We start from the raw sequence: 15,317 nt of genomic DNA on the forward strand, positions 1-15,317 counted from the left end.
ATATCTGCTAACTTAGATAAATTCTTTTGCATGTTTAACACGAGTTACAATAATATCAGATCATCTCTATTTACGCCATGAATACCAACATCAATATATTATATATGAATGAGTCCCCTGTAGAATTTCCACAGGTTCTGCTAGTTGTTATTATATGCATCTCGTTTTTGTTTTTTTTACAGCAAAGCAAATCAATTTAATAACCCACCAAATTTATAGAATTAAAATAAAATCATAGAAGGAAGGCACATAATAGTTAACGAAGCCCAACGCCCTCTCCATGTTTTCTAAATAGTAACATTATTATTTAGAAATTCATTCGTAACAATGGGAGGGTGGGTGTTGTTAATATTTGTTTCTTACATTGTTTTCAGTTTTTTTCATCTACCAATCGTCGACTTTTTTCAACTGTTTATAAAAACTTTCGAGTAGCATGTTGTACACTATCGATGAACTGATACAAATTGGCTTTGTTTGAAATCAAAATAACCTTTTGTTGTCTTTCAATTTGCAATTTATTACAAGGAAACCATTTAAGAAAAAAATACCCAGAAATTACCCAGGGGTTCATCTAATAATTTAAAAATTTACAAAAAAAAAAGCAAATCTTTAATTAAATCTTTATCAATATTAAAAGAACTGGTATCGAATCAGAATCAGAAATTTAGAACTAAATTGAGAAAAATTTTCGAATCGTCCCATCACTTATACATATATATATATATGAGACACTGCAAAAGCATAAAATTAAAATCACAAATCATGTAAAACTAAAAGATTTGTTTAAAAGAAAATGAAAAAAATTTACCGTGGATCTTCATAGAAGCTATACTGAGTTGCTTGACCATGGTGCACATCCCAATCTACAATCAAGATCCTGTTAAAAAAGTTTTTAAAAGACAGTCAAGTATTTCATTAAAATACTCAGAATACATAAGGATTTCAACTGCAGTTTTTTTTTATACACAGCAGATACGGTCATTGTGGAAAAAGAAAGACACAGAAAATGAGTGAACAATTGGCAAGTGGTCACCTGTCTTTTTGACTCATCTAATGTGTGATAAACTTTATCTTTTACTCTTGCAATGTATTTCCAATTCCAAGTATGATAATTACTCACCTGAAATCAGTTGTCTGGTTAAACAAAGGTTACAAATGTCTACCTCTTATTTCACCTTAATAAGTTCAGCAAAAGAGCATTCATTACTGGTAACATTTTTCTGTGATTTTTATTTATAAATGATGTCTCACAACTGACTGATTTGTAGCAAAGGATCATTCAAATAAAATTTTAAGGCTTTGTTGTAAAAGAAATTCTGCCTATGAAAGTTGTTTTTCTGTTTTAAATTCATGTAAGAAACTTTGCAAATTTACCTTTCGATGCCTGTTGATAAAGCATATGCTGCAGCCACACCAACATTGTTCAGGTAACAGTAACCGCAGAATTCGTCATACATTGCATGATGGCCAGGAGGTCTAATAAAAACAAACATAACAAAAATATTATTGCTACTGATGGCAGATATATTACATAATAATGCAATAAAGTGATACTCATACAAATATAAGAAATAGAGATAGCTAAGAGAGAATACACGGAAACCACCAGAAAACGCATTAGAGCACAGAAATTAGGAACCCGTAATTTTTGGAAAATCTACAACAGTTTAGTAAATAATGGGCAATCAACAATTTCCCCACTATCCAACAATCATGAGGTTGTTTGCATGGCAACCGAGAAGGCTAACATGCTTGCCAATCGGTTTGCCTCCAACTCCACATTGAACCCAACAAACCCTCCCTGATTTTCCTTTGTAGACAGATGCCACACTAGATGATCTGAAAACCACCTCTTTCTCAGGTGCATGATATCATAAAATCCTAGAAACCTCAAAAGCATGTGTACCTGATCTCATCCTGGCTGTGCTATTAAAAGAATGCTCCACCGAGGTTGCTCCAGTTCTCTCCAAACTCTTCAACAAATGCCTTAACGAATCTTGCTTTCCTGACTGCTAGAAAACTGCTTCTGTTGTACCTGTTTTGAAGAATTCTGGTGAAAGAACTGACCCATTAAACTATCACCCCATTAGTCTCCTCCTGCTTTTTGCCAAAATATTTGAGTCCTTAATCCTAACAGCTGCTAAACTTCTGACTGACCAATAATATGGATTTAGGCCAGCTCGTTCTACAGCAGATATCCTAACTGTAATCTCTGAACATATATACCATACACTGGACAAAGCAGAGGAGGGTAGAGCAGTAGTCCTAGATATATCTAAGGCTTTTGGCAGGGTATGCACGATGGTTTTCTCATGAAAATAAGATCATACTGTATCACTGAACAAATACTTAACACAATTAAATCGTTCTTAAGTAAGAGAAAAATCCAGGCTGTCCTCAATGGTCATACATCAAAACAATATGATATAAATGCGGGAGTACCTCAGGGGTCTATCCTTGGACTTTTATTATTCTGGATATTCATAAATGACTTCCCTGATAAAATTGTCTCTGAGATGGATATATTTGCTGACACCAAGCTCTATAACAGGCATGAGGGGAAAACAAATAAACACCTAAGAAAATGGCAGAAACACTAGAGGAAAACCTCGAATTTGTAGTGGAATGGGGACATAACCAGATGGTAACATTCGATGCTGCCAAGACTAAGCTTGTTTCCTTCAATAATTACAAGAAACCTAAACCACTAATAGCAATGGCTAAAGATACATTACCTATAAGTACTTCTTTTAAACTTCTCGGCTTAACATTTACAGGAAAAGAGTTGGAACAGACACATTGAGAGAATTATAAGGACTACTGCAAGTAAGGTGGGTTCTCTCTACCATGCTAGAAAGCTACTTACACCTGAAAGCATTCTGTGCCTCTACAAGGCCATCATTCGGCCCTGTATGGAGCATTATTGTCACGTTTGGGCCGGTGCATTTGCTACTAGTTTCTTGCTCCTGGACAGGGAGTTGCCAACCTGATAGGTCCTGAACCTATCTAAGCTTCAACCTCTGTCTTATCGATGAAATGTTGCATCCCTCTGCCTGTTCTACAAGTATTTTAATGATGAATGCTTTGACAAACTGCAAGCACTTGTACCTCCTCAATGTAAATACACCCGACAAACCTGACAAGTATTAAAATCCCACCCCTACACAGTAGAGATCTCTAGATGTAAAAAAGCCTTCTACTCTAATAGCTTTTTCCCCAGAACTGCTAGACTTTGGAATTCCCAGGTTCCTGCTCTCCCAACTGTACTGACATGCAGAAGATTGACATTGTGCAAAATAGCCCAAGAGATCAAGTACAGGGTCTGTTCAAATTATCATTCATGACAATTTGCATAAGGTGTCAGCAACCTGAGAATCCATCGATTGTCAGGTTGCTGACACTTTTCTAGAATTAAGAATGCACAGTGCTTGAAAATGAATTTGGAGATGTGCCAAGAAGAGGAATCTGTTAAGTTTTGAGACATTGTGTTGAACAAAGATGGCGACGTAGTTCAGATCAGTAACCAAGATGGCGGCCAAGAATCAAATGCAGTCCGTGACGTAGTTAATGGCGAACTGATTGAATCCAAAATTCGACAATTTTTATAATAATTTTGAAACGTTTTCATTGGTTGTTTAGCATAGCCGGTGGTTAATTAATAGAAGTTCAAAGTTTTTACTAGTAAATTCAGTCCCATTGTCTGAGCGAATACATTTTACTGAACCGTACGGGGCAACATCAGCTAAATATTTCTTAGTGGCGAGGATAGTGTCGGATTTGTTTTTTAGAAAATAAACCATAATTAAACCAGAAAAATCATCAATAAAGTTCAAAACGTTCCTTAGATTATTTCTACCCATCGGGCTGATCAGACCTGCTAAGTCACAATGCACAAGCGAGAATTTCCGTAGCTTTTTTGTCTGATGTTCGGCTTATATCTTTTGTCATTTTCCCATGTGCACACACATCACAATTTGAGAGATCGTCTGAAGGTATTATTTTCATGCCTTCGACTACATTTGGTAATTTTTTAATATCAGCTGTATTGCAGTGTCCTAGAATTTTATGCCAGGTTTCCAAGTCGTGACAGGCAGTTTTTGAGGGAACCATACTTTTTAAATAATATAGTCGGCCATTTTCTTTAATGTCAAATACAGTTCCATTGGGGTATATCAATTTTGATGTATTTTGGCTAAATTGTATATTCGCTCCTTGTTTAATTGCAGCATGCACAGAAAATATATCTTGCTTAAATGTAGGTATGAACAGAGCGTTTTTTAGAATACAGTTACAAATTTCGCCTTTATTATTTTTTAGGGAGATTTTAGTATCGCCTCTTTTCAAGACTATATCATTTATTTGACTACCGTCAGCAAGTTCGACAAAATGACTTTGAGGATTAAAGTTTGAATCAAAATTAATAAAATCAGATTCCTTGGTGATAACGTGTGCTGTAGCACCACAGTCTACAAGGAGATTTTTACCATTTGTGGTATTGTCAAAGTTACATGTGAATAGAAATGTATGTTCTTCTTCAAAGTTCTCAACATTTTTTACGGAGTCCATTTTAGAGCATTTATATCGACATTGGAAACTTTTGTGATTGGGTCGTCCATAATTATAGCAGATAATTTTATTCTTTTTCTTGGGAAAATTAGTTTTGGAGAATACGTTGCGGTGAGGTGCGTAATTTGGTGGTGTCTGCTTTCGAGAAGCATTTTTGAACTTCATAACATTGCTGGAGTTATTGCCCACGAGCATACGATTAGTCTCTTCGTATATGCGCAATGCCACTTTAAATTCACTGAAATTTATGGGTTTGTCTTTCTGAGTTATAACAGTTGTAAATGGTTTAAAATCGGCTGGAAGACCCTTGAGGGTCATTGATATCAACAAGCTATCGCTTATTATTTTACCTGAGAGTTTTAAGGCATTGGCGGTTGTTTCTGCACTTATAACATAGTCGGTAATCGTTTCATCCTCGTTACGTTTCAGAGACGTTAGTTCTGTATATAGGGATCTTATTTTCGGTTTCCCTTTTGATAAATAATGTTCTCTTAATATGTTCAATGCTTTCCTTCCATCAAACAATGCATCTCTTATAATCAGAGAAAGACTTCTATCGTCTAAACATTGAATCAGTTCTGCAAAAACAGTTGCATTCTTTTCAAGAAATTCCGGGTCGTTTGTATTCTCTGTTGGAGATTGTATGACTGTGTAGTTTTCGAATCCTTAGATATCCCAGAAATTTTACCTGCCACAATTTGAATTTAGATTTCGATCCGTCAAAGAAAAGACGGTGGCTGGGTGCATAACCTGTTAAGTTTTGAGACATTGTGTTGAACAAAGATGGAAGCGTAGTTCAGATCAGTAACCAAGATGGCGACCAAGAATCAAATGCGGTCCATGGCGTGGTTAACGGCGAACTGATTGAATCCAAAATTCGACAATTTTTATAATAATTTTGAAACGTTTTCATTGGTTATTTAGCACAGCCGGTGGTTAATTAATAGAAGTTCAAAGTCTTTACTAGTGAATTCAGAGCCATTGTCTGAGCGAATACATTTTACTGAACCGTACGGGGCAACATCAGCTAAATATTTCTTAGTGGCGAGAATAGTGTCGGATTTGTTTTTTAGAAAATAAACCACTGTATTAAACACAAGAAATCAGCGCCGTATTCCCCCTTTCAAAATGGCACTGCTGAAAGGGCATGGCGAACCCTTTTTGAAATGACAAGATGCCTACTTATTGAATCAAAATTAGCGCATAGTTTATGGATATATGCTTTACTGGCAGCAGCATATATCAGAAATAGATTGTTCAATAAGAGGCTAGGAAAAACACCGTATGAAGCGTTTTGTGGTGTAAAACCTAAAATGGACAGAATGCATCTGTTTGGTTCTGATTGTTTTGCATTTATAGAAAACACCAGTGCCCGGCCTACTTAATCTACTTCCCAACTCAAAATGCCATAAAAAGGGTTAGATGTGTAAAATTCAATGATACATTAAATTTAAAAAATGGCGATCCAGTGGATGAAAAATGTGAAATATTACCTAGCATATTAATCGATCACAATGAAAATATTAATAACAACGACAATTACAGTAGAACTTCTGACGAAAATATTAACCAGACACGTCAATAAGGGAGCGAAAAAGGCCAGACTTCTTACAAATTGAAAAGATACAAGATTATGCCGTGGATTACTGTTATCCATTGAACAGCGCACCGGAAAGTTATAATGAGGCGATTAATTCACAAAATCACCAAGAATGGGAACAAGCTATGGTATCCGAATTGAAAGCTTTATCTGAAAATAACACATACGAAATAGTGGCAAAACTAATAGACAAAAATATTTCTTCACGCTGGGTTTTTTCCAAAAAAATCACAGCTTCTAGCAGTGAAACTTTTAAAGCATTGTGGAAAAGGTTTTTCACAAATTTCTGGAGTGGAATATTTTGCAACATTTTCACCAACGATAAATTTAACGACAATTAGAATTTTATTACAACTTGCCGCTCAATATAATTTAAAAATACATCAAATGGATGTAAAAAATGCTTATTTAAATGCTCCGATTGACTGTGAAATCTACATATACCCTCCAGAGGAATTTAAAATGAAAAATAAAAATTGGGTGTGGAAATTAAATAAATCGTTATATGGATTAAAACAAAGTGCACACAATTGGATTTTAACACTCCATAATTATTTAATAGAACAGGAATTCAAACAATGTCCCGTAGACGTATGCATGTATACCAAAAATGTAGGTAATAAATTGTTGATTTTGGTTTTTTGGGTTGACGATATATTACTTGCCTCAAACTATGACAACACTTTAAAAGATGTTAAAAATGAATTAAATAAAAAATTTTAAATGGCCGATCTTAGACGACTGTCATGGTTCCTCAGTATAAAATTTACCTGTGAAAATGAAACTATAACTATGAACCAATCACGATACATTGAAAAAATTCTGCTCAAGTTTGGAATGCAAGATTGTAAGCCACGTTCAACTCCCGTCGAAATGGACACAAATAAAAATATAGGGACCGAAACAAAATTCATAGATAATCGAATATACAGGGAAATGGTAGGGAGCCTCATCTACTTCATGACCGCAACAAGGCCTGACATATGTTACACTGTAACAAAGCTATCTCAAAATTTATCGAAACCGACAATTAAAGACCTTAATCGTGCAAAACAAATCCTTTGTTACCTAAAAGAAACCAAGGAACAATCTTTAAGATTTAAAACGTCTACATATCCTCTAAATTTAGAAGGATTTTCAGATTCAGATTGGGCTAACTCTGAGGATAGAAAGAGTATAGCGGGGTATTGTTTTAGACTGTCAAAGACTGGGCCCATAACCTGTTAAGTTTTGAGACATTGTGTTGAACAAAGATGGCGACGTAGTTCAGATCAGTAACCAAGATGGCGGCCAAGAATCAAATGCGGTCCGTGCCGTAGTTAACCTGTTAAGTTCTGAGATATTGTGTTGAACAAAGATGGCGGCATAGTTCAGATCAGTAACCAAGATGGCGGCCAAGAATCAAATGCAGTCCGTGGTATACTTAACGGCGAACTGATTGAATCCCAAATTCAACAATTTTTATAATAATTTTGAAACGTTTTCATTGGTTGTTTAGCATAGCCGGTGGTTATAAAAATGATTGGTGAATCCATTCGTCACATACCCCCATTAGGAGTCAAAAACACTGATTACACAGGATGAAATCTGGATATATGGGGTGGAACAATAAAATTGTCGCCCTAGAAAAGACAACATGATTCCATTTCCATTTGATGCAAACCGGTTTTCTTTTTTTGTTGCAGACCATCTACTAGTTGGCCAGTTGTGTACAAATCCCAAGAATGATAGGAGACTTCTAATCCTGTCTGAAAGTGACACAATATTCAACGAGCAAGATCGGAGATGTGTTGCAGTACAACTCATGCTCTCTAACAATCCAAATTATGACAACAGGACCATTTCCAGCACCCTCAAAATGCAAATCTGGATGGTTCAATGCTTGAGGGCACAGCTCAACAAAGTTTCCGGTCACAGTTATGGTCTTTGGTTTAGTTTCACATCATGCCACACTACATCTTCGAAATTGGCTTGAAAGTCAACACCAAAGCTGGATGTGCTGAAGAGTTTGGTGAGCCCTTGGTGCAATCAGGTGGACACCAGCAGACCCTATGTGTGGCAGCAGAACTCGGCACTGGCCACAAGTCCAAAAAGACCCAGGCTGGTTTCAGAAGGAGTGTTATGACTTTGTACCCTTGTCTCACTGGCTTCCCTCCTTCCCCAACCCGAACCTGCTGGACTATTTCGTTTGATCATACATTGAGAATAACACCAACATGACCTCTCACAACACCAAAGACAGCCTGATTGCTGCCATTCATCGAGTATTTGTCAAGCTCTCACTGGCGCTTGTGGAAAAGGCATGCTCCCAGTTCTGAACCCATATCAAGGCAATGACTGAGGCTGAAGGTGGCTACATTGAACAGATGTCAGCTCTACTACATAAAGTTACTGGAATTTATTTTTTCAATAAAAAATTTAAAATAAAGCTGTAGTGTTGTTTTCCTTAGGGCGATAAATTTATCGTTCCACCCTGTATTATTATGATCCAAACCAAAGCTCCGTCAATATAGTGGAAGCACTTGAACTCACCACCTCAAAACAAAGTAAAGAACCAGATCAGAGTAGTGATGAAAGATTTCCTGGAAAAAGGTACCATAATTGCAGGAGTTTATTATGCTTCATTTTTGAGGAAATTAAGGGAAGCTATCAAAATCAAGAGGTAGGGCAAAGGTTTCCTTCTGCAAAACAATGCCCTGATTCACAACAATGCCCTGGTCGCCAGATTAGAAGTAGAGGTATGTAGCTATAAAATCCTCCCCAATCCTCCTGATTTTGCATCCTATTACTTTCATCTCTAAAAACATGAAACATGAAACAAAGCAAAGTGTTTCTCAACAGATGATGTAGTCTTGATTTCTGAAATCACATTGTGGTTGGAGAACCAACTTAATGGTGTTCTACAAAAAACAGCCTCCAGAGTGCATTAAACAATGGGAGAAACATGTACCTATTTACTATGCCTCCCCACGGGACAGAGTTAGACACCAGGGTCGTTTTTTTAACGTGGAGAAAAGGTACAAAAATAAAAATTGTCTCAGTCGTGAAGGATTTCTCCTCCACCGAAAGAGAACAAGAAATAGAAGTGCAGCATCTGAAGAACAGATACTACACTTTGAGATATTAAATCTTTTATTCATGTTAAAAAAAAATACAGTAAAATTAACGGTGAACAAAAAACTTAGGCACATGGCCAACTCAAAAGGGGGGATTTTGGGGGTCGTTGGTCATCCTTGTCGCTCCAGAACTAAACAAAGTCAAAAGTTTCTCCCAGCTAGTATCTTCTTTCACCATAATACCGCATTCACCCTTTCATCTTGGGGGACGTCCTAGTAACTCCCAATTTTTAAAACATTTTTTATTGACGTGTAAAAACAAAAAAGATAACAATAAAATGGTAACAATAATTCATTTGTGTCGAGGGAGGGGGAAGAAAAAACAAAAGGTGATTAGTAGGACCCTCCCAACCCCGTCTAGTTGATAGACTGCCCGTTCCACTAGGTTTGTAAAAGGAACCTCGCTTCTGCGGGTCAGTCTCTAGGTGGGGATGCCCTCTAGATGGGGGTGAATGGAGAAAAGAAAATTTTGTGGGTAAGGGATGGAGGTTAGTTTGTATTTCTTTTTCTCCAAGATGGGTAAAATTTAGAGGAAGGGGTGAAAAACAAAAATTGCAGGTAAGAGGGGATGGGGATCTTGGAGGCTTCCTAATCGGGGAGGGATGGAACACACACTCAGCTAGCTGAGAGACTACTTGTTTAATTTAACTTTACAGAACTGCGCGTTCCACACCTAGGCGGGGAACACGTATTCGAATTTGGCTCCTCTTCGTACACACAGACTTGCCACATGTATCCATCTTCTGTCAAATGCCGCGCGATGCAGCCTTCTTCTATCACATCTGATCTTCACCCGTAGTTGGTGTTTAAAGAACGCGATCAGATCTTGATCAGAAAAAGACAACACCCCCCGGCAACCTTGCAGACGCGACGTCCAAATCACCATTCTCGCCACGGCCAGAATCGTAACGTAGACCATTTGTCTTTCCCGGTCCCACGGCGGCCTCACGTTGTCCACAACATTGGATACAGTAATTGGGCGAGGATGCTCAGGATCGATGCGAGCCGTCACCCCACTGACATACGACCAGTACTGGCGGAGTTCGCGGCAATCAAAGAAAGCGTGATCCGTAGTTTCCACAGCCGTTGTCCCACAACGGGGACAATCGGGCGACTCCAGAAACCCAGAACTGCATTGTATGTTGTTGAGTGGAAGTGCATTTCGGGCCAATCGCCAGGTCAGAGAGAACTCCGAATTGTTCAGATGACTCGAACCTGGCGCCCAGCTCCACGCGGAGCGGATCTCACTCTGCTGCCACCCCAAACGCGCGCATAGCGGGTCGTCAGCGGCCTCCCTCACTAGATCCCTGTGGAGTTCCCTACGGGTAGCAGTCACAAGGTCACTGGACCTTGGTAGTCGTTTTAGCGCGGCTCGGCACTCTTTCATGTAGGCAGATTCTCCCCGCGGCCTGCGACGGCTCTCGATGGAAGGGTCGAGAACGAGGTCGGGGAAGGCGGCAGTAACCACGGGGTGCCACGGTTGGTCCTCCTGCATATAGTTGCTCAGGAAGGCCAGTCTCTCAGCATCTCGATGACACTTCAAGTCCGGCATTCCCAAGCCTCCCTCACACGGACGTTGAATACAGACCTGTCTGCTCACCCAGTGTCTTCCTCTGTCCCAAAGGAGCGAGGACAAGAGTTCGACGAGAGCTTTTAGGTGTTGTGCAGGCAGGGGAAGTACGGCCAGTCGGTAAAGGATGAGAGGAAAGACGTAAGTGGCGCACGCCTCAGCTCTACCCTTTAAGGAAAGTTTCCTAGGAAGCCACGAACTGACTGCAGCCTCCACCTTTGACCGTACCTCCAACCAATTCTTGTCAAGCTGGAGACCCGGTCCGAACCACACGCCGAGGATCCGGACCGGGCCATCTGTCCAGCTGAAGGGCGCAGGGAGGTTTGCGTTGCCACTCCATGCGCCCAACCGCAGTCCTACCGACTTGTTGCGGTTTATCTTGGCCCCTGTAATTCTTTCGTACTGTGTGAGTGCCTCCGACACGACCTCAATGTCTCTGGAGCCCGACACGAAGATCGTGACATCATCGGCGAACGCGGATACCTTGGCAGCTGAGCCGCCAGGCAGAGCCATTCCGCGCAGGGCCGAATTTGCCTCCCCATGTCTCAGCTTGCGGAGAAGAGGCTCCAAAGCCAGGACATAAAGCAGGGGCGACAGCGGACAACCCTGACGAACCGACCGAGAGATAACAAAGGGTTTCGAGCGCTTTCCGTTCACTTGCACGACAGCCATGGGCTGCCGATACATTATGGAGATCCACTTGCAAAAGTCCGGTTTAAAACCGGCGGCCTCTAAGACAGATGCCAGGAAACGATGGTCGACCCTATCGAAAGCTTTGGACTGATCTAAGTTTATCAGCGCGGCTTCTGTGTCGTCATCTATTCCCCCCTCTAGGATCATGCGGATCAGGTGCAAGTTGTTCTGAATCGATCTCCCCTTCACAGCGTAGTTCTGTTCTGGTTCAACCAACTCGTCGATAACAACCTGCAGCCGATTCGACAGGACCTTGGCCAAAATCTTCAACTCTGTGTTTAGCAGAGTTATGGGCCTGTAGTCATCTAACTCTTCCCCTCCATGCCCGTCACCTTTCTTCAGCAATGTGATCACTCCCTTGGTCACCTGCCCTGGGATGGATCCCTGAGCAAACCAATGGTTGAACATATCCGTCAGAAGAGGCAGAAACATGGGCGACAGCCTCAAGTACAGTTCGTATGGCAGACCATCAAGTCCTGGCGATCTGTCACAGCTGACCTGCTTCAGCGCAGTAAAGACCTCCTGCTCCGTCACCCGGCCCTCGCAACCAGCCGCTCTAGCCGCCTCGAGGCGGGGAGAGTCGGCCAAATAGTCGCTAAACTCAAGGACCGGAAGATCGGGCTGCTGCGTAAAACGCTCCTCGAAATGTTCTCGAAACCCCTCGCAGATCTCCCGAGTCGATTCCAGGGTGCGTCCATTCGGATGTTTGATTTTTGCAATATATTTGTCCGAGCCACGCCTAGAAACCTCACGGCGCACGTCTGCATCAGAATTGACTGCTTCGTTGCCTATCTTTCTAAGCCTAGCTCTAACTACTTGGCCTTCGTAACGCTCGCTAGTCTCGCGTAGAAGGTCCTGCTTAGCTAGTTCCTGACTAACCCTATCACCCTCCCCGGTAGCCTGGGCTAGTTTCTGCTCTAGCTTCTTCTTCGTCTTGGCCTTATCTAGTGCGAGGCGCTGGGCATACTTGACGGAGAAGCTTCTGATCTTGGCTTTGAGACCTAACCACCACTTACTCCCGGTAACCGCCCCCACTAGTGCCTTTTTAATCAATTCTCTTAACTGATCTTGGAAGTCTTGTCTCTCCAGAAGGGAGGTGTTTAACTTCCAGTACCCCGCTAACTTAGGCCTATTTCCTAGCTTCAGCCGGGCCATAACTAATTTATGGTCCGTCTGGCCTAGCCAAGTGAACGTGGGACAAGATAAGAAGTCTACTTCGCCTCTCCTAACTAACATCCTGTCCAAATAAGTATTTGGATAGGAGGAAACACTATTGGTCCACGTCCACATCTCCCGCCCTGGATGCTCGACCCGAAACCTGTCGACCAGACCGCATCTAGCCATCAGATCAGCCAGGCTGGACTCGCACCTCTCCGATCCTCTAGCTCCGCCTCCTACCTTATCTATGTCGGGGTCTAAGATGGAATTCCAATCCCCCATTAGCACTACCCGCTTCCGACAATCTACAAACGCGTCAAGCTGACTGAAGAATGAGACCCTCTCACGAGCGGTGCTGGGCGCATGAACCGCAATCACCCGAAACACAGAATCTTTTACGGCAACATCGGCCACAACCAGCCTACCCACTGCATCTCTATGGACAACGTCGACCGTCGCCGACAGGGTACGTTTAACCAGCACGGAAACTCCCTTCCCCCGCGGGCTGCCATATGCTGAGAAAACCTCAAAGTCTCGGGCCAGCACCTGACAGTCCACAGAGGAAACGAAATGCGTCTCCTGAATCGCAGCGACATCCACTCCCAGGGACAAGAGGTCGTGCCGGAGGCGAGCCGCCCGGCCCGATGATCTCAAGCCCCTCGCATTCAGACTAGCCAAATTCAAAGCCATGGTACCTACCTTAAGGTGTGTTACACTCAGCTCCGAAGTCAGCCGGGGAAAGGACACCGACGTTGTGTGCAATGCTCAAGGTGGTCAGGTTTTTCATGTCCTGACCTTCTCTCACAATGCCGCCGACATCCAAAGGGTAGGTCAATTTAAGGGCCCTATAGAGTGACGGATGGACCAACACTGGGACCCTTCCCTTGCATTGTTTTGACAGTTCATCAAGAGAAGGGTCATTTTTTTTAACCAGTTCAATTCCCGGAAACGCCCCTTCAGCGGCCTGCAGCCTTGTCCACAAGTTGGTCTTGCAGGCCTCTGGAGTTCTGACAAAGGTTATTAGGAGTGGGGCGTCCGGGAAATTTGAGGGGATATTTACATCTTTCCCCTCTATCTGTTTGTAATCGAGCAGAGGTTTTAAGTTTTTCCTCTGCCGATGGGAAATGTCTGTGGCCACAGATAGAGGGTCTACATAACATAGTTCCTCAGGGGCAAGGACCTTTGGTCTGCAAGAGGCAGAGGAGTCTCTCCTCTCCCTCGGTTCATTCTTTTCATTTTCTTTTTGGGGTAGTGGCTCAGTTTGCCTTGGTGTGGGGACGGGTGTTTGTGTGGTGCCTGGTGTTGGTGTTGGTGTTGGTGCAGTGTTTGGTGTTGGTGCGGTGTCTGGTGTTGGTGTTGGTGCGGTGTCTGGTGTTGGTGTGGTGTCTCGTGTTGGTGCGGTGTCTGGTGTTAGTGCGGTGTCTGGTGTTGGTGCGGTGTCTGGTGTTGTTGCAGTGTGTGGTTTGGGGGTGGAAGTGGATTTTGTTGTTAGGGGTGGTGTATGTTCACAGGGAGTGGGGGCCACCTTTTCTTCCTCTTTTCTTCTTTTGTTTTTCTTTTTCATTCTTTCGAATGAACCGGGGAGAGGTGAGGTTGAGTTCCTCTCCCTCTCACTTGCGGATTCATCCTCAGAGGAGCAGTCTTTTCTCCGCTTGATCCCCGTCTCGATTGGTGTGGGGACCGTTGGTTGTGTCTGCTCCTCTATTTGCTGCTGCAGCTGTTTTTGTTGTTGCTGCTCTCGCTGGTGTCGTTGCTGCTGCTGCTTCTGCTGCACTTGCTGATTTTGCTGTTGCAGTAGTTGCTGCTGCAGTTGTTTCCGCGGCATTGGCTGCGGTGGCTGTTGTTGTTTCTGCATTTGCAGAGGCTCCTGCCTCGATTTTTGGGCTGGTGGTGGGACGGTGGCAGAAGGGATTAAGTGTTTCCGCTTTTGTCTCACTACCGTGCTCCATTCTTCCCCCTTGGCCTCCTGGGTGGTTTGAGTTTTCCTTGGAGCTGGGGTTGGTGCTGCAGTTGCAGGGGTTGTTGCCGCCTGTTTTGGTGCGGGCGTTGTCTCAGTGGATGTGACCGCCTTTTGGGTTATTGGATTAGGGGTTACCCTTTGGGGGCAACTCCTAGCCATGTGGCCCTGCTTTTGGCAGAACCAACAGTGTGGACGACGGCCCTCCACCACTACCGTTATGCTGGCGTCTTTGTATGTCAGCAGCGGTGGTATTGCCTGAAAACCTTTCCTCTTCAGCCTCATTGCTATTGTGTAGCAGCCCAGGTGAGTCCCAGTTTTTGACCGTATTGGGGTCACCTGTTCTACCTCACCGTACTGGCTGAAGAGGCATCCTAATACTTCCGCAGGTATTTGGGTTGGCACATTAAATACCTGCACCCGAGTCCTTCTCTTGCCCTGGTATTCAGGTGTTAGTTTGACTCTCCCATGCTTTATTTCTTGGAGGGAGAGTCTCTCTGCATCTTCCTTGGTGGGTAGGAGGATGTCCCACATGGCGTAGCTCCTCTGGTACAGGTATAATACCGGGATATTTAGCTTATGTAGGAGCCCTGCCATGTCTTCCTTTTTCATCCCTAGGAGGCGGTTTTCCGGCATATCCGAGATGATGAGGGAGAG

The 15,317-nt window shown here is 42.6% G+C and overlaps 1 protein-coding gene across 1 annotated transcript in view; it reads right to left on the reverse strand.

Moving 5' to 3' along the window:
- Nucleotides 1-15,317, reverse strand: part of LOC145278212 (polyamine deacetylase HDAC10-like) — a 222,075-nt gene that overhangs the window by 109,871 nt on the left and 96,887 nt on the right. Inside the window, exons 7-8 of the mRNA XM_080130499.1 lie at nucleotides 1,375-1,476; nucleotides 809-877 (exon numbers count right to left, since the gene is read on the reverse strand). Of these exons, the coding sequence (XP_079986625.1) occupies nucleotides 809-877; nucleotides 1,375-1,476 (171 nt within the window). The remainder of the gene's footprint in view (nucleotides 1-808; nucleotides 878-1,374; nucleotides 1,477-15,317) is intronic.

The sequence above is a fragment of the Euprymna scolopes genome, chromosome 6, assembly GCF_053919585.1.
Source record: "Euprymna scolopes isolate OS-2025 chromosome 6, ASM5391958v1, whole genome shotgun sequence".
In the NCBI taxonomy this organism is placed as follows: domain Eukaryota; kingdom Metazoa; phylum Mollusca; class Cephalopoda; order Sepiida; family Sepiolidae; genus Euprymna; species Euprymna scolopes.